This window comes from Bubalus bubalis, chromosome 16 (genome assembly GCF_019923935.1).
Source record: "Bubalus bubalis isolate 160015118507 breed Murrah chromosome 16, NDDB_SH_1, whole genome shotgun sequence".
NCBI classification, from domain to species: Eukaryota; Metazoa; Chordata; class Mammalia; order Artiodactyla; family Bovidae; genus Bubalus; species Bubalus bubalis.
Window position 1 is genome coordinate 61,712,949 of NC_059172.1, and position 25,629 is coordinate 61,738,577.

The 25,629-nt window shown below is 46.4% G+C and overlaps 1 protein-coding gene across 27 annotated transcripts in view; it reads right to left on the reverse strand.

Annotated features, from left to right (window-relative positions):
• Positions 1-25,629, reverse strand: part of NCAM1 (neural cell adhesion molecule 1) — a 365,823-nt gene that overhangs the window by 72,993 nt on the left and 267,201 nt on the right. For all 27 annotated transcript variants that reach the window (XM_006072486.4, XM_025266884.3, XM_044929744.2 and 24 more), the window contains exon 2: positions 1,184-1,258. In XM_006072486.4, coding sequence (XP_006072548.1) covers positions 1,184-1,258 — 75 coding nt within the window. The remainder of the gene's footprint in view (positions 1-1,183; positions 1,259-25,629) is intronic.

The window sequence follows — 25,629 nt, forward strand, 5'->3', positions numbered from 1 at the left end:
CATTTCAGCAGCCCCCACGGCCTCAGACAGGCAAACACATCTGCTGAAATGCTTCAAAGAAGGTAGCCAGCATCGCCCATCATCCCTTCCCCAGGTAGCTCGGAGGCTACGACGCTGCTGCTGCTGAGCTGTCCAGACACTAAGCCGTAACAAGGGCTCCGGGATCCTGGACGGTTCTTGCACAGCGTCCTCTCTGCCCAGCGCCCTCCCCCACCCCGCACCCCCACCCCACCGCCCGGCACAGATGCTTAATGTAGAAATGGATCAGCCTTCCTTTCAGAGCCCATCATGTTTTCAACAAATATCGCTCTTTGCAAGATGCGCTGTGGTCTCCACGGCTGCATCTCTGGCTTGTTTCAATGGCTGTAATGAAGGCAAAGCTGGAGGGAAGACATCCAGCAGCCACGAGCTGCAAATCTGTGCAAATCGTGACAGCATTTCAAACCCCTCCCTGCTGAAAGCGGCATGCTGGATGTCAGCTTACACCTAGCTCAGCTCTTTCCTGGTCCTTTCATGTTCCAAATCCCAGGCATGTCACATACAGAGACTCCAGAACCTCACAGGAAGCCTTTCCTCCGCAGGACATTTCCTGATAATTAGCTGAACTGTGGAAATGGGGCATGTTTTCTAAACAAAAGACAAGGACACTAGGTTCGACAAATTCTGAGCTCTGGTGCGGGCAAAGGGACAGAATATTGGAATTGACTGGAGAGCTGGAAAGCCCAGGACAGCTGGCCTCACCACAGAAGAGATGCTAACACTCAGCTTTCTTTCAGGCATGTTTTAGGACTTCCTGTATTTTCCTCCTCTGGGAGATTCTAATAATCCAGACACTGACCCACTGAAGCATTGGTTCTGAAGCAGCCCTGCTCTCCAGTGTCATTCACGGAACTCTGGAGGCACCCAGAGCAGCGGTCTGGGGGCTGTGCTGACTTTCCCAAGGAAATCCCTCGCTCTCCTCCATCACCAGGCAGACGTCCACAGGGCACGTTTCACTGTACTGGGGCAAACTTGGTTTGGGGAAGGGAGACGGTATGAGTACTTCCCTGGCTCTCAGGTCACCCAGTGACCCTGTCACAGGGTAAACTGAGATTCCAGGCACACCATCAGCCCAGCAGACACAGCTGTGACCTCTGCCCTGCAGGGTGGGTTTCCTGAGACGCAGGGTGACGGGGGTACTTGCCTTGGCACAGGAAGAATTTGGACTCTCCCACGCTGATTTCCCCTTGGCTGGGAACAATATCCACTTGCAGAGAAACTGAAAAAGACAAAAAGTCCAGTTTAAATGCGCGTTTGCAGTTTTGAGACAGAAACCAGAGCTTTCATTAAAAAATGGAGTCTCCTCGCCCACTTCCAGAAAGAGCGAAGAGAGGAGGTTGTTTGGGTTTTGAGAATGTATCATCACAGTTCCTCACGCCAAAGCCAGGAATGGACATGATCCAGGTCATTTTACGTACAACTGCTGTCCTCTATCAGACGGTGCAGGCCGCCCAGGAGACCTGGGGTAAACTCTGCCCTAAATGTTCCTGACCCCTTGAGAAGACTTAGGGTCCTGCTTCCAAACAGCAGAACTTCGTTCATGGGAACAGCAGCCCAGCTAGTTCCACGTGGACCATCAACCTGAAAGGTCCCCACAGCTGTGTTCAGAGGGAAGCCTGCTGTTCACAACCCTGCACAGGGCTTCCTGCCACTTCCCCACACTGTAGAGCCTAATGACCACAAAGGATTCAACGTGAAGATCCAACCTGGTTTTGGGGGAGGGGATGTCAAACAAATGCTCACCTACTTCGCAACTATAGGACCAATCCATCTCTTTGTGTCAGAGCAGACAGAGATCAAACATGGCCACCCCGATCAGTCAGTCACCCTTCTCCAATGCTGGAGTCTCTGCCCTGTGGTCCCCCTGCATCCCTTGGCTACTACACTACACTTGATTTGAATACCCATAGGCTCTATCCAGCTTCCCAGGTGGTGCTAGTGGTAAAGAGTCTGCCTGCCAATGCAGGAGACATAAGAGACGCGGGTTCAATCTCTGGGTCAGGAAGATCCCCCTGGAGGAGGGCACGAAACCCACTCCAGTATTCTTGCCTGGAGACTCCCATGGGAAGTGGAGCCTGGCGGGCTGTAGTCCACAGGGTTGCAAAGAGGTGGACACGACTGAAGCAAGTTAGCCACGCACGCACGCATGCTCTATCAGTCCACTCCACCCATTAAGACAAAACACATCGCACCGGATCTCATGGATTCTTGTATCCACCCGGTTCTTCGATTATCTGCTTAAGTCAGATAAGCATTGCTCATGAAAATGTATTCTTAGGGTAGGAGAAGTGCTATTATTCATTGGGATCCAACTTCTTTCTGCCTTTCCTCCTCTTAGGTAAAGTAAATCAGCAAGCTAAAGGCTAATGGACATTTGGTTGAATGCATGAAGCGCCTGCAAGCCAGTATGAAGGAGGGGCCTGGACAAAACAGACCGAGTAATAGAGACTCAGCAAGCCCTTCCTTTTAACAGCCATTTTCTCTGCACAGTAGAGCCCAGGGAATACTCGTTGCCATGGTGACGGACTTGCAGGCAGAGCCGTTGTGGGTCTCAGTCTGTGCTCATTTGATGAAGCAACCACGGTTGTACTCAGTAAAACACAGGGATCAAAGGGCCTGCTTGGGGCGGGCAAGGGGGAGCGTGGGGCAACATATCTACCAGGGGCACAGCCTTCCTTGCCATCCTATGGACAAAGCAGCCCACGGAAAAACAGCAGAGGCTGCAGGGAAAGGGATGGTTTGGTGGGACAGGAACGAAATGGGGAGGAGCGAGAAATCAGGAACAGGCTGGGCGACGATGCTGAGCGTGCCACTCTGAGAATATGAAGCAGGAATCCAGAGGCTTCCAAATGCCAGCTCTGAAGAAATATGATGGGAATGGAGGGGCCGCCTGTCTCTCAGCAGTCCATTTGCTTCCGATTACTCATTTGAGACCCAGGATGGAATTCTTCCTGAGAGCAATGAAAGGTCTTCTCCCTACCTTTCCTGAATTTCGCCTGAAGTGTGCAGTGCTACAATGGATTATTATTTTTTTTTAATTTTTTAAAATTAATTTAATTGGAGGCTAATTACTTTATAATATTGTAGTGGTTTTTGCCATACATCGACATGAATCAGCCACGGGTGTACATGTGTTCCCCATCCTGAACCCCCTCTCCCCCCTCCCTCCCCATCCCAGCCCTCAGGGTCATCCCAGTGCACCAGCCCCGAGCACCCTGTCTCATGGATCCAACCAGGACTGGCGACCTGTTTCACGCTACAGTGGATTATAATGTGGGGGCCACAGCACCGGGGTGGGGTGGGCAGGTGTGCCTGGTTGTGGCTGCTTTCTTCCATCACTCTCCTCTGGATGGATTCTGGATGGACCTGAGCAGGAGGGATCCCAACCATCACCGTGTCCCAGCTCCTCATTTTCTGGTCAGAAAAGAGCGGTAGGGACGTCCCTGGTGGTCCAGTGGTTAAGAATCTGCGTTGCAATGCAAGGGATATGGGTTTGATCCCTGGCTGGAGAACTAAGATCCTACATGTGTCGGACCAGCTAAGCCCTCAGGCCACAGCTAGAGACCCTGAGTGCCACAATGAAAGATCGTGCGTGCTGCAACTAAGACTCAACGTAGCCAAACAAATAAATATTAAAAAAAAAAAAACAACTAGATGTCCATCAGCAGATGAATGGATAAGAAAGCTGTGGTACATATACACAATGGAGTATTATTCAGCCATTAAAAAGAATACATTTGAATCAGTTCTAATGAGGTGGATGAAACTGGAGCCTATTATACAGAGTGAAGTAAGCCAGAAAGAAAAACACCAATACAGTATACTAACGCATATATATGGAATTTAGAAAGATGGTAACAATAACCCTGTGTACGAGACAGCAAAAGAGACACTGATGTATAGAACAGTCTTATGGACTCTGTGGGAGAGGGAGAGGGTGGGAAGATTTGGGAGAATGGCATTGAAACATGTAAAATATCATGTATGAAATGAGTTGCCAGTCCAGGTTTGATGCATGATACTGGATGCTTGGGGCTGGTGCACTGGGACGACCCAGAGGGATGGAATGGGGAGGGAGGAGGGAGGAGGGTTCAGGATGGGGAACACATGTATACCTGTGGCGGATTATGTAAAGTTTAAAAATAAAATAAAATTTAAAATCTTCAAAAAAAAAAAGCCAAAAAAAAAAAAATTTTTTTTTTTAATTAAAAAAAGAAAAGAGAGGTAAAGTGACTTCCCTAAGGTCACGTCTAGTGAGGGCCAGTGTGGGTCCAGAGTCCAGGCCACCTGGCTCCCAGGTAAGTGTTCTTTCCATTACATAATGCTGTCTCCACCAGTAGAAGATAAAGTGTTTCCATTCGGTTTAACAAAGAATCGGATGCACGTCCCTTAACAGAAGAGACCAAGTCCACAGTACGTTGGGGGAGCACAGGGCCCTATAGGAGAGGGCTATAAGCCAGTGCCACCCATCTTAAAGCCACCTGGACCTTTTTAATCCCTATCTGTGGCTCATACTCCACAGAACAGGCCTATGAAGCCCAGAAGCTGAGCCTCAGCCACCCGTTGCTGAAGTTATGGTCCTTTCTGGAGTTTACTGGAGCATTTTTTGGAGAATGAGAGGCATATTTCTAACTTGGAAAGTGCACTGGCCCATATGCTATGTATTAGCAGCCAGCTTCAACATATGGATCCTGTTACTCTCACAGAGCCCTTATTGCTTTGAGAAGGATTTTCTTATCCCAAGTGAAAGAGCAGCCTTCATTTTTTTCAGCTCTTTTCAAACAGAACATGACTCTCAAGGGGCAGGAGAACACGGCAAGGCTGAAGAGTTTCCATCCTCGAATATGGCCGGTATCTGCCTCTGGGCCATGGACAGAAATGAGAAATGAGCATTACCAAGGAATTCCCAGCTCCCCCAGATCCCAGGCACACATTTATCATCACAGACATTTTTAAAGAAGAGATATCCATTCAGACGCCTGCCCTTTTGCACACATGGAGAAGACAGGGATTTCTCCTCCTAGACACCAGTCAAAGCCAGGCCAGAGGAAGCCCAGACTCTCTGGAAACTCAACGCTTGGATGTTTTCCACTGGAGTACAATGGCTGATTATTCTCCCCCAAATGCAAAACCATGAATTATTAGGTTTAATAACGGCGCGTGGAAATCTTGCTCCAAGTCCCAAACTCCTTCCCTCCGCTTCTTGTGGCCCTTTCCTTTCTTACGGTATTTGTCTTCTCACTGTTTCGAATAAAAATTCCTGTCTTGACTTTCACCTTTCTCCAGTTGCAAATATAACTGCAATTTCCTTACCAGGCCTCACTCAGACCCTTTAGAGGAACTCTGAAAACATTTCTCCCAGAAAAAGTATCTCATTTTTTGTTTTGCAGAAACATGCTCTGCAGAAACATGGTGTGTTATCTAGTCATCTTAGATGCCTCCAAAGATACACGCTTATAAACACAGGTGGCTGGGCTGGCTGGGACCCTGGGGTAGGTTGTCAATGTCCTCCCATTATGGAAGACGGTATGGAGATTCCTCAAAAAATTAGGCATAAACCTACCATATAACCCAACAACCCCACTCTTAGGCATATACCCCAAGGAGACCGTAATTGAAAAAGACACTTGTGCCCATCATAGCACTATCTTCACTAGCTAGGATGTGGGGACAACCTAGATGTTCATCGACAGATGAATGGACAAAGAAGCCGTGGCACATATATGCAATGGAATATTACTCAGCTATCAAAAGGAATGCATTTGAGTCAGTTCTAATGAAGCAGATGGGCCTAGAGCCTATTGCACAGGGTGAAGTGAGTCACAGAGAGAAAACAAATATTCACACACACACACACGGGATTTAGAAAGATGGTACGATGAACCTATCTGCAGGGCAGCACTGGAGATGCAAACAGAGACCAGGCCTGCGGACATGGCAGTGGGAGCAGGAGAGGGTGGGCGAATGGGGAGAGCAGCCTGCAAACACGCACACGAGCACACGTGGAACAGCCAGCCAGCGAGGATTTGCTGTACCACTCCGGGAACTCAACCCAGGGATTTGTGACAACCCGGGGGGTGGGGTGGGATGGGAGGGAGTTCCAAGAGGGAGGGGACATAGGCATGCTGCTGCTGCTGCTAAGTCACTTCAGTCGTGTCTGACTCTGTGCGACCCCATAGACGGCAGTCCACCAGGCTCCCCCGTCCCTGGGATTCTCCAGGCAAGAACACTGGAGTGGGTTGCCATTTCCTTCTCCAATGGATGAAAGTGAAAAGTGAAAGGGAAGTTGCTCAGTCGTGTCCGACTCTTAGCGACCCCATGGACTGCAGCCCACTAGGCTCCTCTGCCCATGGGATTTTTCAGGCAAGAGTACTGTCGTGGGTTGCCATTGCCTTCTCCGTAGGCATACCTATGGCAAATTCATGTTGACGTATGGCAGAAACCAACACAGTATTGTAAAGCAATTATCTTTCAATTAAAACAAATATATTGAAAAAAAAAAAAGAACCCATCCCCGCCCCGCCCCCCCCCCCCCACCTCCCGCCCCCCCCCAAGGCCTCAGGAAGCTGGTTCAAACTTTCTGGTTTACAAAACACACTTTATTATTTCCCCTGAGACTCCTGACAGTTCTGAGATATAAAAAGGCCAACAGGATTGTCCTCATTCTACGAAAGAGAGAATCAAATGAAATAACCTGCCCATGGCAACTCAGCTAGTAAGTAGTAAAGTCAAGATTAAAAGTCATCTAATTTCAAGACTCCAGCCTTTCTCCCTTCACAGCTATCATTAATCTTTTGTTGGCTTCCTAATGGCCTCATTATTATTATTACCTATTAAAGTTGCCATTTGCTCTTTCTAAATTACGGGCTAGAAAAAATCATCAAGTTGTTGTCATCATGTCTACTCCAGTTGATTACAACTGGCCTCTCTGTTCACAGAGAACCCCAGCACTGTGTGTGTGGGCTCAGTCGCTAAGTTGTGTTCAACTCCTTGCTACCCCATGGAATGTAGCCTGCCTGGTTTCTCTGTCCATGGGATTCTCCAGGCAAGAATACTGGAGTGGGTTGCTATTTCCTCCTCCAGGGGAATCTTCCCAACCCAGGGATCAAACCTATACCGCTTGTGTTTCCTGCATTGGCAGGTGGATTCTTTACCACTGCACCACCTGGGAAACCCAGCTAGAGCATTAAAATTCCCATTTTTACAGACGGGGAAGTGGAGGCTCAGAGCCCTAAGTAATGGTAATGATGGATCAAGATTCAAACCCAGGCCAAATGACATCCAAAGCCCCAGCCATTTCTCCCACCCTGTTCTATCCCTTGTGAAGAGACAGAAAAAATTTCTCTTGAGAATGGAATGAGTCCCTTCTCCACATCTCATTTAGAAAATAAAATAACCCTGTGAGAGATGCATATGTTTTAAAATGTGTTTTCTACCTAAATGTCTTTAAAAAATGGATGTCTTGTTCTGAAAGATATGACAACTTGTTTAGCAAACAGCCTCAGGTTGAAAGAGGAGTTCTGTGATTTTCAAACTCCCTCGCAGAAGCAAGCTATGAGGTCTCAGTTGCTGAAGAAAAGGGAACTGAAATTTCAGTTCTAAAATGTGCTCAGGCACTTATCAGAAGAGGTGGGATCTTCTAAGCAAAACAACAGGAAAAAAAATTCTGATTTCAAAACGGAGTCCGTAGATTTCACCTGAGTTAGTGACTTCTTGCACCAGTTTAATATTATTGTTCTTTTCAGAATCTTATGTGCTTGAGGAAGTAGGAGCTGAAAGCAGCAAGTGAGCCCAGGTCTCTCCCATAACTGACCAACAGTACTTTCTTGTTAAGTGATTATAAGACATTGGCTCCTGAGAAAGACAAATTGCAGAGTTGCGGCAGGCCCAGGGCCAAGGTAAGCACACCTGAGGAGCATGCCCTGATCATCAGTCAAGAGCTGGGTGAATGATGGAGGATGAATCTGATTAGTGACTGTGTATCAGACAAAGAGACCTTCCAGAACCTGTTTAATAAAGGCTAAGGATTGTTGAAAAAAAAAAGGCATCAAAGTCTAGTTCTACATTTATTTTGTCAGCTATTGTTCTAGAAATGAGTCTTAAATAGCACTGTACTTAACCACTAAAGCAGACGTATTTTTTTACTTTTCAAACTATGCTAAAGTGTCTTTAATTTGATGGACCTGTGGGAAATTCAGATGTCAGAATAGGAGCGTAATAACTAAGGTATCCCCAGTGTGCCTAGACAGTCTGCCTCAGGGTCAGCAAAGTACATGAGGGGAGATAAGAGGATGACTTCACAGATGAATCAAAGAAACTCAAAGAACGCAAAACGAAGACTAACACGGCGATCCTGCAGAGTAGGGAATGCTGTGGACTCTGGGCCAACCTTCAGCACTCAGCAGTGTAAGCCTGGCCAAGTTATTTAACCTCTTGGAGCCTGTTTCCTTATCTGTTAAATGGGGACTAACAGAACCCTTATCAGAGGGCTGTTGGAAAGATAAAATGAATTAATACATGTAGAATAGTCTCTGGCACCTAATACACATTTAATATTTGTTGTGTATTATTAATAGGCTAGGCTAAGTCACTTCAGTCGTGTCCGACTCTGTGCGACCCCATAGACGGCAGCCTACCAGGCTCCCCTGAACCTGGGATTCTCCAGACAAGAACACTGGAGTGGGTTGCCATTTCCTTCTCCAATGCATGAAAGTGAAAAGTGAAAGTGAAGTCGCTCAGTTGTGTCCAACCCTCAGCGACCCCATGGACTGCAGCCTTCCAGGCTCCTCCATCCATGGAATTCTCCAGGCAAGAGTACTGGAGTGGGGTGCCACTGCCTTCTCTGGTATTATTAATAAGCCTCTATCAATAACCCTTTCCAAGGAAATTATTTTGATTACTATTTTTGCAAAAGTTATGTTTACCTTTACGGTTTTAGATAAAGTAACCTTCCGAATGAGCCATGTGATGGTCAGGTGGACTGATTCCATGCTCTACATTACTTTAAGATATTTATCTTGCCTGTCAGAACTTCACTGGTATAAAATGACTGAATCCAATCAAAGCCAGAAAACCAATAATGTAGGCACATTAGCCAAGTCACTTCACCTCAGTTTTCTCATCTGTAAAATAGGGATGATGATAAAATTGAATTTGTGTTGTTGGACTGTCATGAGAATTAAACAGTCAGGAAAGAGTCGTGGTTAGGAAGTCAGGATATGGAGTCAGAGAGGCTAGGGTCCAAATTCCAAGTCTGATATGTAGTAATCCTGAATTCTCAGGAGAATCTCAGAACCTGTTCTCCATATTTGTAAATGGCCATAACAACTTGGTTGATCTCATGGGGATGTTGAGATGATTTAGAAAGGTATGTAAAGTTCCAAACACAAGGTCAGGCCGTGTTGGTTGTGTTTTAAATGATAGTACATATATGACAGTACTTTGACATCATATACACACACACGTATACATACACACACACCCCCTAAACAAAATGCCCTGTAATGTTAGTAATGAGAATGAGATAGCAGGAACCTCTGGTAGACTACTGCATTCAACTCTCCAAAGTCTATTCAGGGATGTGTGTGAGTCTGTGTGTGTGAGATTTATCCCGTTGCAGCCAGTGAGGGCTGTTCTTCATTGTCACGCGGGGGCTTCTCATTCCAGTGGCCTCTCTCGCTGGGGAGCACAGGCTCTAGGTGTGTGGGCTTCAGGAGTTGCAGCTTATGGGCTCTGCAGTGCTGGCTCAGAGTTGTGGTGCACGGGCTTAGCTGCTTCGCAGCACGTGGGATCTTCTCGGACCCGGGATCGAACTGGTGTCCCTTGCATTGCAAGGCAGATTCTTAACCACTGGACCACCAGGGAAGCTCCTATATTTTTATCTATGTGTATGTATCATACCTACAAGATCCACTAGATAAGACAGTGTGTGTGTGTATGAATAGAATAATTCAACTTGTCAGATTGCTGTTGCTGGAAGCAGCAGCTGGACATAGGTAAATTCATCTCATTTTGGGAGAGATAAACAATTAAGGATGACAAAGGACTCACATGTCACATCCTTGACATGTGAGTCTCACAATTCTGGGTTGAGCTCCTGTTGACAGCAGCTGAGTAGAAGAAAACGAGGTAGACTGTTTTACTTTCAAACATCAACACAAGAGTTATATGTCAGTTTAAAGGGACTATAAAATACACGTTCTTATACATTTTGGCTTCTGGTTCTGTATACTGGGCTTCCCTGGTGGCTCAGAGTGTAAAGCATCTGCCTACACTGCAGGAGACCTGAGTTCGATCCCTGGGTCGGGAAGCTCCCCTGGAGAAGGAAATGGCAACCCACTCCAGTACCCTTGCCTGGAAAATCCCATGGATGGAGAAGCCTGGTAGGCTACAGTCCGTGGGGTCACAAACAGTCGGTCACGACTCAGCGACTTCACTTTCACTTGCTGTATACTAGCATCATAATGGCAGGCCATATTCTGATTGCCACTGGATGCACCCTCGCTGACTAAAGTGGGTGCACAGCAGCAACCAAGCAGGAGTCATACTCAGGGCTGCCAGTCCTAGTTAGGGTCCCATCTATGTAAATGCTTAGAATTCTGTGTAATTTCCATTTACATCAAAACACCCAGAAATAATCTACCTGGGGTTTCTAAGCCAACTGAGATAAGTTTATAACCAAACCCTTGGGAAACCCTCTGTGTGCAGTCCCCACAGGACCCTGGGTCCCTGGCTTCCCCCAGTATGTCAGCCAGCCTAGAGAGTGAAGGAAGCCCTCATGATGCTGTGATCTTCCCTGGCTGGCAATACCAGCACTCAGCAGACTTGCGAGAACAGAACTCAAGACTGGAGGAGGAAGAGAAGAAGGCTCTTGGTGGTGATGGTGGGGGCGGCGGCTCTGTGGTTTAATGCCTTAATGCCTTTTGAATAGAGAAACCAGAACTTCTGTACGAAGACAAACCATATAGACAAGTTGCAAGTAAGATACAGATTTTTTCTAAACCAAACAACTTCGCTCATATACCAAGTGGGTTTCCCATGCCTATCACTTTATTAAAGGCACCAAAACTGGACAATGTTTCATTACAAAAGTGATGCAATGAGAATTCCTGATGAAAATTCTCTTTAATCTCCTCAAACCTCAGGACTCTTCCAGAGTGATGGAGGGAGGTGTGAGAAAGGGGAATATAACTGCAGAATTCTTAAGCTTTCTATGTAATATGATAATACAGTTGATGCATGTGTGCAGGCTCAGTAGCTATGTCATGACCAACTCTTTGCAACCCCATGGACTTAGCCCTCCAGGCTCCTCTGTCTATGGCATTTTCCAGGCAAGAATACTGGAATGGGTTGCTATTTTCTTCTTCAAGTGATCTTCCAGACCCAGGTATTGAACCTGTGTCTCCTTCATTGGCAGGCAGGTTCTTTACCACTGGGCCACCAGGAAGCCCAACAGAGTTGATATTATAAAATTATACTAAGGAGGAGAAAGTATTACATATCACTATACAACTGAGGTTTAGATGATTAATCTGATATCCTGTTACCCCAAATAATCTATCCTATGAAATTCTAGTAGCCAAACAACAGAAACCAACTCTATTTCTTAGCAAAATAAATTATGTGAGTTGCTGGGAACCAGGAATAGCTGGGTCCTGGCTCTGTTCCCTGGGGCTGGCTTCAACTCAGAACACAGAGCCAAGGTAGATAAGGGCTTCAGCTTTCTTGGCCTCCCAAGTTCCCTGGGTCAAATTAGCATTCCACTGGGTCTGACTGGATGGTTTTGTTTTATAGAACTAAGTCAGTGGTTTAAAACTATGGTTGCTACCCCTATGAACTACCTAGACACTAGAAAACTTGATTCATATCACATCACATGGTGTCCTCGTGTTCTGGTTAAAGGGCAAGAAGATCTATGCATTGGTTTAATCTGCTCAGAAGGGATAGATTCATGCTATTCCCCAGGCCATCACTCCATAGCCAACCTCTACCTCCAAGAAAGTACACAATTCCTACTGGGACCATTCTGGAGCATCTAACAGGAGTCAGAAGAAATGACTCAAAGGGATATTAATCAGGAGCACAACCCAAAGAAATTCCACACCATACCCACGATCAGACACAGGAAAGAAGCCAGCCAAATCCTGATGAAAGGAGTTTTGTTGGTTTGCTTGTTTTAACAGTGGATCATAAAGGAAGAAGATAGACTGAAAAAGTTACTTAATTTTTTTCCCCAAAGTAGCAAAAAGTCAGAAGCAGTCCCAGAGAGCCTCAAAAGGGCTAGATTCCAGGCCAGGAGTGAAATATTTGCCAGGTGGGCATTAATACTGTCTCCTATAGTCCACAAGAGGGGAAGGTACATGTGTTTCACAGTGCCCACCCTGGGAAGCACCTGCCACGTGAGGGCAGGAGTGTGTGCCGAGAGGCGGAAAACGTGGATGAGTTATACCTGACCTCTGTCTTCTACTCCACTGGATTAGTTCATGGCCAGGGTTGTAGAACCATTTAGTAACAGAAAGGGTTCGAGCTGGGGGGACCTGACATATACTCTCCAACCCCTTCATTTTATAGATGGAAAACAGGGGCAGAAGTCTAGGGTCCCTATAGCAAAGTTCAGGGGACACGGGGTTGTGCCCACATACTGACTGCTGACCTGAGGCCTCTTCTTGTCTCTGTGTCCTCAGCAGCTTTTTTACCAACTGTTTTCCCTTTCTTGGTTTGCCCTGGTCTCACCTTTGTCCCTAAAGAGCAAGAGTCATCACTTAGGACTTCCCTGGTGGTCCAGTGGTTAAGAGTGCGCCTGCAGGGGACACAGGTTCCATCCCGGGTCTGGGAAGATTCCACATGCCTCAGGGCACCGAAGCGTGTGGGTCATTACTAGTCAGCCCATGCTTTGAAACAAAAGAAGCCACTGCAATGAGAAGCCCGCAAACCACAACTAGAGAGGAGCCCCTGCTGCCCGCAACTAGAGAAAGCCCGCACGCAGTAACGGAGACCCACAGCAGCCAAAAATAAAAATAAATTTTAAAAAAGAGTCTATCCCTGGGAGTTGTGTGCTTGTGCTCAATTGTGTCTGACTCTTGGCAACCTCATGGATTGTAGGCTGCCAGACTTCTCTGTCCATGGCATTTTCCAGGCAAGAATCCTGGAGTGCGTTACCATTTTCTACTCTAGGGAAGCTTCTTGACCCAGGGATTGAACCCATGATTCCTGCATCTCCTGCACTGGCAGGCAGATTCTTCACCACTGTGCCACCCGGGAAGCCCCAGAGACTGGCCTTATTAAGTGCTGCTGGGAAAGCTGGACAAACAGCTGGTGGCCTACCTGTCCTGCCCAAAGCCCATTAAAATATCTAGTGTTGCCAACACCAGCCCACTTTTTAACTGAAGCTCCAGTTCTCTGCTTCCTTTACAGACAATCTTTCCTGCCGTTTCCCTTTTTTGGGCAGACTGACTTCAGGCCAGCACCTTGCCTGAAGTTGAACTACCCACTCCTTGCCCTGAAACATAGGGCAAGGACACAATTAGATGCTTGGAACTCAGCTAAGCTTCTCTAGATAAACATAAAATCTATAACATAACAACATAAAAAGGCTGATGACCCAGGCCTTCTTGGTAAATTGCTGCATGTGATCTGATAGCTTCCAGGATGCCCCTGACAATGCTTCCTTAGGTCTGCTCTTTCAAAAACTTGCCTTGATAAAATGACTCATCCAACTTCTCTTCTTCCGGCTATAAAGAGGTAATGATACAAGGCGGATGGTCTCTCTCTCTCTCCCAACAGCTTTTGCCAACATGGCAAGAAGTTGGAATTATATCTCCCAATATTTGTCCAGCTGTTGTTTGCAGATGTTATATTCTTTACACTGAGAAAATAGAAATTTAGAGAATGCTAGCCTGCAACTTCATCCTGAAAATTTCAAATCCTGTCCATGTCTTTCAAAAATGTCCTTATGTGATCATAGCTTTAAGCACATCTGGGCTATTGAAGATACAAAGGCTCACAATCTCCCAAACAACCAGTGCAAAAAACTGTTAAATTTAGTTTCTGTCAAGTGAAAATTTCACATTCTCAAACCAAGATATATTGTTTATATAGACAGTGATTATTTTGAGTCAGTCCCTGTTCAGAGCACTTCAACGAGTTCATGTAATCCTCATAACAACCCGATGAGATGGGTACTTAGGGTTATCCTACTGGACAGATGAAGTAGGTTATTATCCTACTTGACAGATGAAGAAACTTAAGAACTGAAAGATTAACTAAAGGCCCAAGGTCACAAAGCTAGTAAGAGGTAGAGCTGGGACATGAAGCCCAGGCAGATAAAGCTCCTCGGCCCTTGATCTTAAGTATGTGTTATATAAAGTCAGCTTTAATGAAAGTCAACTTTCGTGAGAAAGGGGTTGCTCTTGTGCTGGATGAACTCGGAGACACTGTGCAAGAAGAAAAACACGATTTCCTTGGGGAAATACTGATTCTGAACATGGGCTCAGAGGCTGCTTGAATTCGGAGCCCACCTGGCAACAGTCCTCTCCCTGCTGCAGCCCTGCCTTCCCTACACTGAAGCCTTCTATCCCCCTCCTGACCAGCAATGGGCCTGGCATCCATGCCAACAGGCAGCCACCAGAGCTCAGCCACCAGAACTCAGCCTCCAACAGGGATCAGGAAGAGGCTGTGAGTTGGACATTCCATCTACGGGTCACTCCTGATTCCCCCAATTTGGCTTCAGGGTAAGCCATATCACCCCTTATTAAAATATGAGTGTTAAAATTGTTCTTTGCTGATATTTAAGTTGTGACTGGCTCTTTGCTCCTCGGTAGGGTGTGCATCTGAGTTGGATTATTCATGTAACTACTCAGCTAGTATTCCCTCAAAGCACTCACTCTCCTTAAGAGGTCATCTGTAGAGTATTATGGTAAAGAGATTCCTAGTAGAGGTAATACTCTTTTCAAAGCGGTGGAGAGTCATTCCCCACTCTTTGGCCAGAGTCACCTCTCACCAGACAGTGCCTGACCTGTTTATTAACATGATTAACATGCTGATTAACATGTCCACATTACACAGGATAGAAGAAAACTCAACTATTAAAATAATAATAATTTAACAAATAATATATCCACTATTCTGGGATAGCTTTTAAATTAGGGAACAAATAAGAAAGCTATCATTTGGCTCTACTACCAATTAGGGTAGGAGTTGAAATGCTATATCCACTATTGTGGCTTATTAAGAACTCAGACGTGAGCATAGCCCCAGCCCAGGCGGGGTGGCAGAGAAAAGGGACCATGGTGGTTCAGAGGGTAAAGTGTCAGCCTGCAGTACGGGAGACCTGGGTTCGATCCCTGGGTGGGGAAGATCCCCTGGAGAAGGAAATGGCAACCCACTCCAGTACTCTTGCCTGGAAAACCCCATGGATGGAGAAGCCTGGTGGGCTACAGTCCACGGGGCCGCAAAGAGTCGGACACGACTGAGCGACTTCACTTTTAAGAACTCAGACGTGAGCACAGCCCCAGCCCAGATGGGGTGGCAGAGAGAAGGGACCGTGGCAGAAGGTGGCAGAAGGTGGCCCTGGAGCATCTGAGGTACATCCTGGCTCTGAGTGCGTGGTACTGCTTCTGCCAATCTTACGATCCATCCATCCATACAATTATCCAGAACGTGACTTTCTAACTCTCAGTTAAAAGTCCTTTGGCTACATCTGTGGCCTCCTTCTGTCTTCACACAGTGTGATTTCAGGGACCCAAAAGAGCCCCTTGGGGCTCCCCAGTCCCAGGCTGGTTACTGCTACGCCATTTTCATTCTTGGTACTTCTATCTTATGACGTGCGTGCCTAGTAATAGCAAGCAACTCCATGATGCTATCAGTGTTTTCAACTTAAAATGAATGAAAGACGTAGATAGAGTTCATTTGGGAGGGCTGGGAAAACATGGTCTGTCAAGCAGGAGTTGGGAGGTTGTTGGGGAAATGTTCAGTCTTGTTCAGGCTTCAGAAGTAGGGGAGCGGGCCTCCGACATGGGACCACATATCTGCCTGCAAGCACACCAGCAAGTCAGGGGGTGCTTCAGATAAGAAAGGGAGTGGGTCTTGGAATCTCTTAAGCCCCTGAGGGCCTGGCCAGCCCTGCTTCCCCCTCCCCACCAGCGTCTAAGAAGTCTTATGACTCACAAGGTGAAACAAACAGCATTGTAAAAGTTAAAGGAAAACCAGAGCTGCATTTTTGCATGCAAACTAATGACATCAATTTTGGTCTGGGATTATAAGCGGGAGCCCCCAGATTGCAATTTGAAGTCTCACCCAGGGGACAGATGCACCGCCCAGGACCCGTCTCTCAGCTGAGATTCCAGGTTGCTGTTAACGTGGGATTTCTCAGGGCTATTCTGGAGAAGGAAATGGCAGCCCACTCCAGTACCCTTGCCTGGAGAATCCCATGGACAGAGGAGCCTGGCGGGCTACAGTCCATGGGGTCGCAAAGAGTCAGACACGACTGAGCGACTTCACTTTCACTTTCAGGGCTATTCACATATGGATGTAGGTGTCAGCTCAATTTGGTGATATATATGCTGTTACTTCTCTCTGTTGTTTCTTTTCTTTTAATGACTGTATTTTGAAATTAAGAAAATGATCTTCTATGAAAAACTGAAACTGTTTACTTGTGTGTAACAAGTGGTTTCTTTTGTTAACGAATCCTTTGAATCTAAAACGAAAATAAAACGTTCGGAAAAATATAAATTGTGGAGAAAAAACAACCAAATGCTCCAGGCTCCCACTCATCTTGGTTGCTGAGACCATCCACGTGTGTTAATTATGCTCCTTCCTTGCCCAGAATAATGCTACAACTCTGAAGAACTGCCAATAAGTCATAAACATTAAATATGGGATGAAATCCTTATGATACCCTTTACGGACTTTTGTTTGGGTTTTGTTTTTGTAGTAGGGTTTTTATTTAAGCAAGCATCACTAAGGTCTTTCATTATTCACTTAGACTCCTTGTCTCCCCTAATCCAAACCCAACTGTCCTTGACAAACTCGCTCTGCTTTATCTGATAGGCAGGAGAGTCTTTGAATCTGTGTCTGAGAAATCAAAGACAGAAAGATTAAAGAGAATCCCCCCATGGCACCATGTCGTAATGGCCTTTGATGCTCAAGGACTAAAATAAGTGGGATCCCAAGGAGACAATTCAAAGGTCAGAGGCAGATGTGACGCTCATCCGTGAGAAACAAACACAAGCCAAACTCGTCTGATGGGGGCAGAATCTTTCTGGAAGGATTTCACAAAGGCAATGCGTCTTAACTTCCCCTTCAAGGTAACAAACTCTAGTTCTATGAGCAACTTTATAATCAAATAACTAAACCCTTGTTCCTGCATCCTTAGCTCAAAAAGAAGGAAAAACCTGCCAGGAGACAAGTTCTCTTTAGGGAAGGTTCATGGCAAAATTCCTCTTAACTTCAGGAGACCAAATCCCTTACCTGGCAATAGGAATTTAGTGTCCACTGTGATCCTGCCTGGTGGCTCCAGTACCAAGTCTAACACGGGACTTGGGCAGGGCATAGGGTAAAACACACACACACACACACACACACACACTCACTCACTCACTTGCTCCTTCCCCACCTTTTCTTCTTGGACAGCAAATTCCTCTTGGGAACTAACTTCTGAACTTTGAAGATGATGTCAAGTCACAGTGACCAGGCAAAACTGGATGCCTTAAAAAGAACTCAGGGCACTAACCACTGAATTTTCCTTCTTTAAAAATAGAGTCTGCTTCATCAGTGGCTAAACTTGGGAAGGCAAGCAGTCATTTCTGTTCCCAACTGGACTGATGGCTACGACACTGAGAAGCCCTGGACCAGTGGCGATCTGAACATTTAAGAAAGTGGAGCTCACACGTGATGATGCTGTTTTGTATTGCATGTAACTTTCGGTTTCCCCACCCTGAGAGCTGTATCAGTGCACGCGGTCGAGGCTGCGACTGCAGCCGCCTTAGAAGCAGCAGCGCGTCTGTCTGCTGTCAGGATGACTGTGTCGTCCTGGGGGTAACTCAGCCATCCTGCATTGTGGATTGGGACAGAATGGGCCGCTCACTGCATGTGGGCTGAGATCTCCCCAACAGGCCTGTCTTTGGTCAAGTGGAATCCCTGCCTTCTTCCCCCTTCAGTCACCTCTCTCCCATTCCAGCCCACCACAATTCTCAAGGCTGGCCTTCTGCATACTTCCATAAGACAGACAGACAGAAGTCCTACACACCCAGCAACAAACTAGGCCAAAAAGCAAAAGCACTGATACATATGGATATCCAGTCCCACGCTTGCATTATACCTTACTTTGCAGCAAGGCAAGCTGCCTTTATTTCTGTAAACAAGCCATAGCTCTCAGCGTCACTTTTTGGCCTTTAAGATGCCAGGATCTTATAGAAAGCCATTAACCGGGAACAACCTGATAACCAAGTCTCCTAAAGGGTCACAACTGCCAGAATAAATGGCTAGTGAAAAAGCTCGCAATTCCATCAGCAGCCCCTGAACTCCCTTGGGGGCAAGGAATCCGTTTCTGAATTTCATCCTGCTCTCTGAAGGATAAGCGATTACTCCCTCTCTTTTCTGTTATGGGGTCTACACATAGATTTACATTTTATGAAGCATTTCTCACTGAGTCTGTTCAGACAAGATGACACATTTTGAATAGCCTTTAAGATATGACCAAAACACACACACACACCCTCCCCAAGATCCCCAGTCTGCACAATGTCAATCTCAAAAGCCACTGAACTGTGAGTTATCTGCCTGCTTCCTGGGTAAGAAGAAGTGATGAAAACACCGAGGCTTTCCCCCAAACCTCTAGGTGGCTTACGAAGCTGAAAGCAAAAAGACAAAACCCATTGCACTGAAGACTTCCTTCCCTTTCTGTACCCTCTCTGTACCACGTTCCTTTTTGCCGAACCCTTGCGGCAAGGCTACTGAGTGACCAAAATGGGCTCAAAGCCTTGAGTTGGCCTTTGTCTTGGACCAAGACTCTTGTAACATCACAGGGGAGAATGACCCAGAGACCAAGAACTGAAATCAAGGGGACTGGATGTAGCTTCCCCACAGTCAAATCCGCTGGAGTCTGACTTATTCCTGCCTCTTGGCAAAAGGCCTTGCTGTACAGTTCAGAGACGGAAAACTCCGTTAGAGACCAGGCGCCAGAGCCAGAAAGCTGAGAACAGGCCAAGGAAGAGAGCTGAGAGCTGAGAGCTGAGGTCGGAAGGAAAGTGCCTTTAGGGAGAGAAAAGAGGGGGAACCGCAGGGCGACACGCGAGTGTCGCGTGACTAGGGCCTCGAGAGAGCCTCAGGAAGCAGCACCCGGCAGGCCGATTCCGCTGTCTCCACACGGCCTCCCAGAAACCAGCAGCTGTGACGTCAGCTTCACGCCATGCCAAGGGTGAGCAGCCTCCTCCCTCCTGCTGCACACGCTGGATTTGGAGGCCACACTGGGATCTCCCAGGAGACCCTGTCTACAGGCACAGAGGGCTGGCACAGACCAGACTGCACAGAGCATGTGATGTCTCCTTATACTCTTCAGAAAGGGACCCTGCTGGATTCTGTTCTTCCAAGGGAAAATCAACCAGGATCACGGGAGGGCTGAGTCAGCACTACCCTGGTCTTTACTGTCAAAATCTTGTCCCAGGATCCTCTGAGGTCAGGGAAGCCATAACAGAATCAGATCTGGAAGTAAAGGGGTGTGAAGGTCAGCCCCTCCTCCCTGTCTCCATGGCGATGAACTTGACCTCCATCATAACATCACTGTCTGATAAGGCAATGCAGTAGCATCTATTTCAATGACCAAACTCCATTAAGGACTGAGCCTCTTCATCCTCAGTGCTCAGCACACTGTACGCCTTAAAAGATGTGCTGAATTAACTGAAGATCCTTTCTGATTATTCTTTTCTGAGGTTCACAGGAATGTAATGGTTCTGAAATGCATGAGATGCAGGAGTCCAGGCCCCAGAATAGTATCAGGTCACGTGCTTAAGAATGACCTGGATGGCTTGTGAAAGTCAGAGTTCCTTGCTGATTCAGTCCCTCTGCAGTGGAGCCCTGTGATTCTAATGTGAAAATACTCCTCAGATGATTCTGATATGTAGCCAAGTGAAGATTCTCTGGCCTACTCACTAATCTACCTGACGTAACTGATGAATTGCAAACAATATCAAACCCATCCAAACCCTTCAAGGCCCTGCTCAAAGTTTATTATTATTTTTTTAATTGTACAATTTTATTTATTTTTGATGGAGCTGGGTCTTCACTGCTGCGTGGGTTTTTCTCTAATTGTTGTGTGTTTCTCACTGTGGTGGCTTCTCTTGTTGTGGAGCACGGGCTTGTGGGCTTCAGTAATGGCTGCAGGTGGCTCAGTACTTGGGGATCCTAGGCTCTGGAGCTCAGGATCAATAGTGGTGGTGCATGGGCTTAGCTGCTCCATGGCATGTGGAATCTTTCTGGACCAGGGATGGAACCCATGTCTTCTGCATTAGCAGGTGGATTCTGTACCACTGAGCCACCAGGGAAACCCACTGCCCAAAGTTTTTGATGTTCACAACCACTCAGTTCAGTTCAGTCGCTCAGTCGTGTCTGACTCTTTGTGACCCCATGAATTGCAGCATGCCAGGCCTCCCTGTCCATCACCATCTCCCGGAGTTCACTCAGACTCATGTCCATCGAGTCAGTGATGCCATCCAGCCATCTCATCCTCTGTCGTCCCCTTCTCCTCCTGCCCCCAATCCCTCCCAGCATCCGAGTCTTTTCCAATGAGTCAGCTCTTTGCATGAGGTAGCCAAAATACTGGAGTTTCAGCTTCAGCATCATTCCCTCCAAAGAAATCCCAGGGCTGATCTCCTTCAGAATGGACTGGTTGAATCTCCTTGTAGTCCAAGGGACTCTCAAGAGTCTTCTCCAACACCACAGTTCAAAAGCATCAATTCTTCGGCGCTCAGCTTTCTTCACAGTCCAACTCTCACATCCATACAGGACCACAGGAAAAACCATAGCCTTGACTAGACAGACCTTTGTTGGCAAAGTAATGTCTCTGCTTTTGAATATGGTATCTAGGTTGGTCATAACTTTCCTTCCAAGGAGTAAGCGTCTTTTAATTTCATGGCTGCAGTCACCATCTGCAGTGATTTTGGAGCCCAGAAAAATAAATTCTGACACTGTTTCCACTGTTTCCCCATCTATTTCCCATGAAGTGATGGGACCAGACGTCATGATCTTCGTTTTCTGAATGTTGAGCTTTAAGCCAACTTTTTCACTCTCCACTTTCACTTTCATCAAGAGGCTTTTGAGTTCCTCTTCACTTTCTGCCATAAGGGTGGTGTCATCTGCATATCTGAGGTTATTAATATTTCTCCCAGCAATCTTGATTCCAGCTTGTGTTTCTTCCAGTCCAGCGTTTCTCATGATGTACTCTGCATACAAGTTAAATAAGCAGGGTGACAATATACAACCTTGACGTACTCCTTTTCCTATTTGGAACCAGTCTGTTGTTCCATGTCCAGTTCTAACTGTTGCTTCCTGACCTGCATACAGATTTCTCAAGAGGCAGATCAGGTGGTCTGGTATTCCCATCTCTTTCAGAATTTTCCACAGTTTTTGTGATCCACACAGTTAAAGGCTTTGGCATAGTCAATAAAGCAGAAATAGATGTTTTTCTGGAACTCTCTTGCTTTTTCCATGATCCAGCGGATGTTGGCAATTTGATTTCTGGTTCCTCTGCCTTTTCTTAAACCAGCTTGAACATCAGGAAGTTCACGGTTCACGTATTGCTGAAGCCTGGCTTGGAGAATTTTGAGCATTACTTTACTAGCGTGTGAGATGAGTGCAATTGTGCGGTAGTTTGAGCATTCTTTGGCATTGCCTTTCTTTGGGATTGGAATGAAAACTGACTTTTTCCAGTCCTGTGGCCACTGCTGAGTTTTCCAAATTTGCTGACATATTGAGTGTAGCATTTTCACAGCATCATCTTTCAGGATTTGAAATAGCTCAACTGGAATTCCATCACCTCCACTAGCTTTGTTTGTAGTGATGCTTTCTAAGGCCCCCTTAACTTCACATTCCAGGATGTCTGGCTCTAGTGATTACACCATCATGATTACCTGGGTCGTGAAGATCTTTTTTGTACAGTTCTTCTGTGTATTCTTGCCACCTCTTCTTAATATCTTCTGCTTCTGTTAGGTCCATACCATTTCTGTCCTTTATCGAGCCCATCTTTGCATGAAATGTTACCTTGGTATCTCTAATTTTCTTGAAGAGATCTCTAGTCTTTCCCATTCTGTTGTTTTCCTCTATTTCTTTGCATTGATTGCTGAGGAAGGCTTTCTTATCTCTTCTTGCTATTCTTTGGAACTCTGCATTCAGATGCTTATATTTTTCCTTTTCTCCTTTGCTTTTCACTTCTCTTCTTTCCACAGCTATGTTGCCCTAATACTTGGCTATTTATCACATTAAGCAATGCGACACAGCTCTGTAGAAACTCCTATTTCATGCACTTCTTTTCAAATTTGTCACATTAGCTCTTTAGAAAGTATAACCGTGAACTCAAAACCAATATAATAAACATCATGTTTTTATAAAGGTAGATATGCCCTCCAATCAAAATGGATATAACAATAAAGGACAGCAAGTTACAACTGGGTATCACTGCCTTGACACAGAGTGTGACACTCTTGGGTTCACCTAGCCCAGGACGACAACCTGTTGTTACAAATGGAAGGTCGCAGTCACCGTCAGTGGTCAGTTGAGCAGTCTTGCTCTTGCTTTGCTAAGCTGGTCAGCCTGAATTGTTCCCTGCATAAGCCACATGAATGTGCTGGTCACTAAGTGGATGTGGGTGAGACATCTATTCAGGAATCTCAGGGCAGACCCCTGTTAACTCTAAGAGGAAAAGAGAGGTCAGGGGAGGCATGAGACATCAGACACCATCTTCCTAAAATGAGACTTCTGGGCTCTGAAATAAAAACAGCCTTTAGAAATTCTGAAATTAGCTCTAAATCATAAAAGAAGATGAATTTCTCCTACAGTATCCTCAGAAGGTCAGTTAAAAAGGAGACCCAGCCCTACTCAGCAGTCTTTCAGCCTAGAAAACATTCCAGTCCATGGTATTAGGAACTACCTGCCTCTTACCTTTATTCTGTGATATTGATGGATTTCAAACCTCTACAGGAACATCTACACAGGCCTCTCAATCCCCTGTGGAACCTGATAGAAGATAACTTCCAATTGTTTCAAACAATTCCTAGCTGAATTCGTCTTGCTTTCAAAAGTTGCACAGTCCCAAGGACAAATCCACCTCTTAGATGTAAAAGATGATGATTTATTCTTAATGTCTCTATGCTTGCTCATTGATGTTCCCCCTCCATACAACACAGGCGTCGCCTGAAAAGAAAAAGACGCTTGGTGCTCCACGAACTCTTCCCCGAACGTGGAAATTTGTAACCACTGCACAAATGCAGATGCCTCTCCACCCAACTTATAGATCTTTCCGCCCATTCGATGCGGATCTCTATGGCTTACACACTCCCTACAAACATATTCCCACATGCAGGAAATACAGAAAAAAAAAATGTTCCCTGTAAACCCTTTTGTTTCCGCTATTTTAAACTATCAGGAGAAATTCAATCTACCCAAAGAGCTTGTCACCACTGCTCACTCTCCCGAGGACCCTGAGACCCAGAGGGACACCCCAGGTACCACATGGGGACTCATTTACCTTCCAAGTGGCCACTGAACATAAGCAGAGGTAAGCCCCCAATGCTCAGCCTCTGGCTGGTTAAATAATCCATAGTTGAAAACTTCCTGGTCTTAAAATTAGAAACTGATAATAATATTTAAGAGATGACTCAAAGTGGAAGAAAAAAGGGGAATAAAAGAATCATACCAAACAGCCAGACTGTAAGCTACCTAGAGTGAGGTCAGGTCTTTTCTGCAATTTCAAAGTGTCTTGTACTTAGTTTTATACCCAGCAGGTTCCAGTAAATGCTCTCCACCACCCAATGGCAACCTTCCTTTCAGTTACGTTTTATCTCCCAAGGTGAAGATTGTTTCTTAAACGACTCGGTTTAAAAAAAAATGTATTTTAAAAGTGCTTTCAGGGTAAATGTCTGGGTCAGTCCCTAAGAGTGAGGCCGTGAGGTCTGGCAGAAGGAGAATCCCTGTGCCCCTTACTGCCCACCCCAGAAGGAGATCTGGACTCTGTCTAATTGCCTCATTTGTGCGATGGCACGGGGGCCCCTGCTGTAAGGTTAGGATAAACCACAGAGGGTGGCAATGTGGGGAAACAGGTGAAAAGGAAGCAGAAAAGCAGGGTTTGTGTCTAACCCTGGCCCTAAAACACCTCTGGAACTTGAGGCAAGTCATTTTATTTTGCCAGGTCTTGGTTTATTCATTTGGAAAAAGAAGGGGTTGAACTAATCGACTTTTAGGTTTCATTCTATCCTATGGTTGTATGACTGAGGCCAAGGTGGCAGTTCATCAGGGGCATCCCCGTCTTCCTGCCAAGGTTGGCTTGTCCCAGTCCTGCCAGGTGGAGTGCGGGACTTGAACCTGTAGGCACAGGCCCACCCATCACCTGAGCCAACCCTCACTGATCCTGGTGGCTCATCAGAAGCCCCAGCCCCACCAGGGCGGCTAGCGCTGCCTCCTGAAGCCTGGGGTCCTGGAGCACTGAGGAAGTGCTGCCCTGAATTCGGGTCCAAGTCAGTCAGACCACCGGGAACGCTGCCACCCACTGAGCCTGGAACGTCTTCCTCCTCTACACTTCACTCCTGCTACCTCTATTCCCATCCCAGTCATGCCTGGCTCCTCTCTTTGGTGAGGCAGAGATGGAGGTCTTATCTGCACCATGGAGTGGAGGGGAACACAAGCAAATCGATCCATGAAGCACCTGGTACGTGGAGTAGATACCCGACCAGGGGTGGCTGTCATCCTTCCTGATAACCATGTGTGTGTTGGTCACTCAGTCGTGTCTGACTTTGTGACCCCATGGAATATAGCCCACCAGGCTCCTCCGTCCATGGAATTCTCCAGGCAAGAATACTGGAGTGGGGAGCCATTCCCTTCTCCAGGGGATCTTTCTGATCCAGGGACTGAACCCAGATCTCCCGCATTGCAGGCAGAATCTTTACCATCTGAGCCACCAATGCAAGGCAGAGAAAACAAGTGTCTGGTAGCTATTAATTACACCATGAGAGCCCAGAAAAGCAGCCTTAGGGCAGCCTGGTGGGTGAGCAGGCCCACTTCCCGCCGCCTTGCAGGACGACGCTGATAAGAGAGCGCTTGACAAGTGGAGCCTGGCCCTTCTCCAGTGCATTCCCAGTCATCCTTGGACGCGTCACCATCTGGTAGGAGAGTGCGTTAGAGACAGAAAACAAGGCAGACCACTCTTTTATCAAGACATTTACTCCCCATGGGGTACAGTAAAAAAGCTTGATGTTTCTTTAAGTGATAAGCTATCCCTGTGGACTTAAGGGAAGAGATATGCATAACTCTGAGGACAGTATGTTGTATTTTGCCAACTAACATCATGACCACAAAGGCTCTAAGAAAACCAAGGAGCTAGAAAGAAAT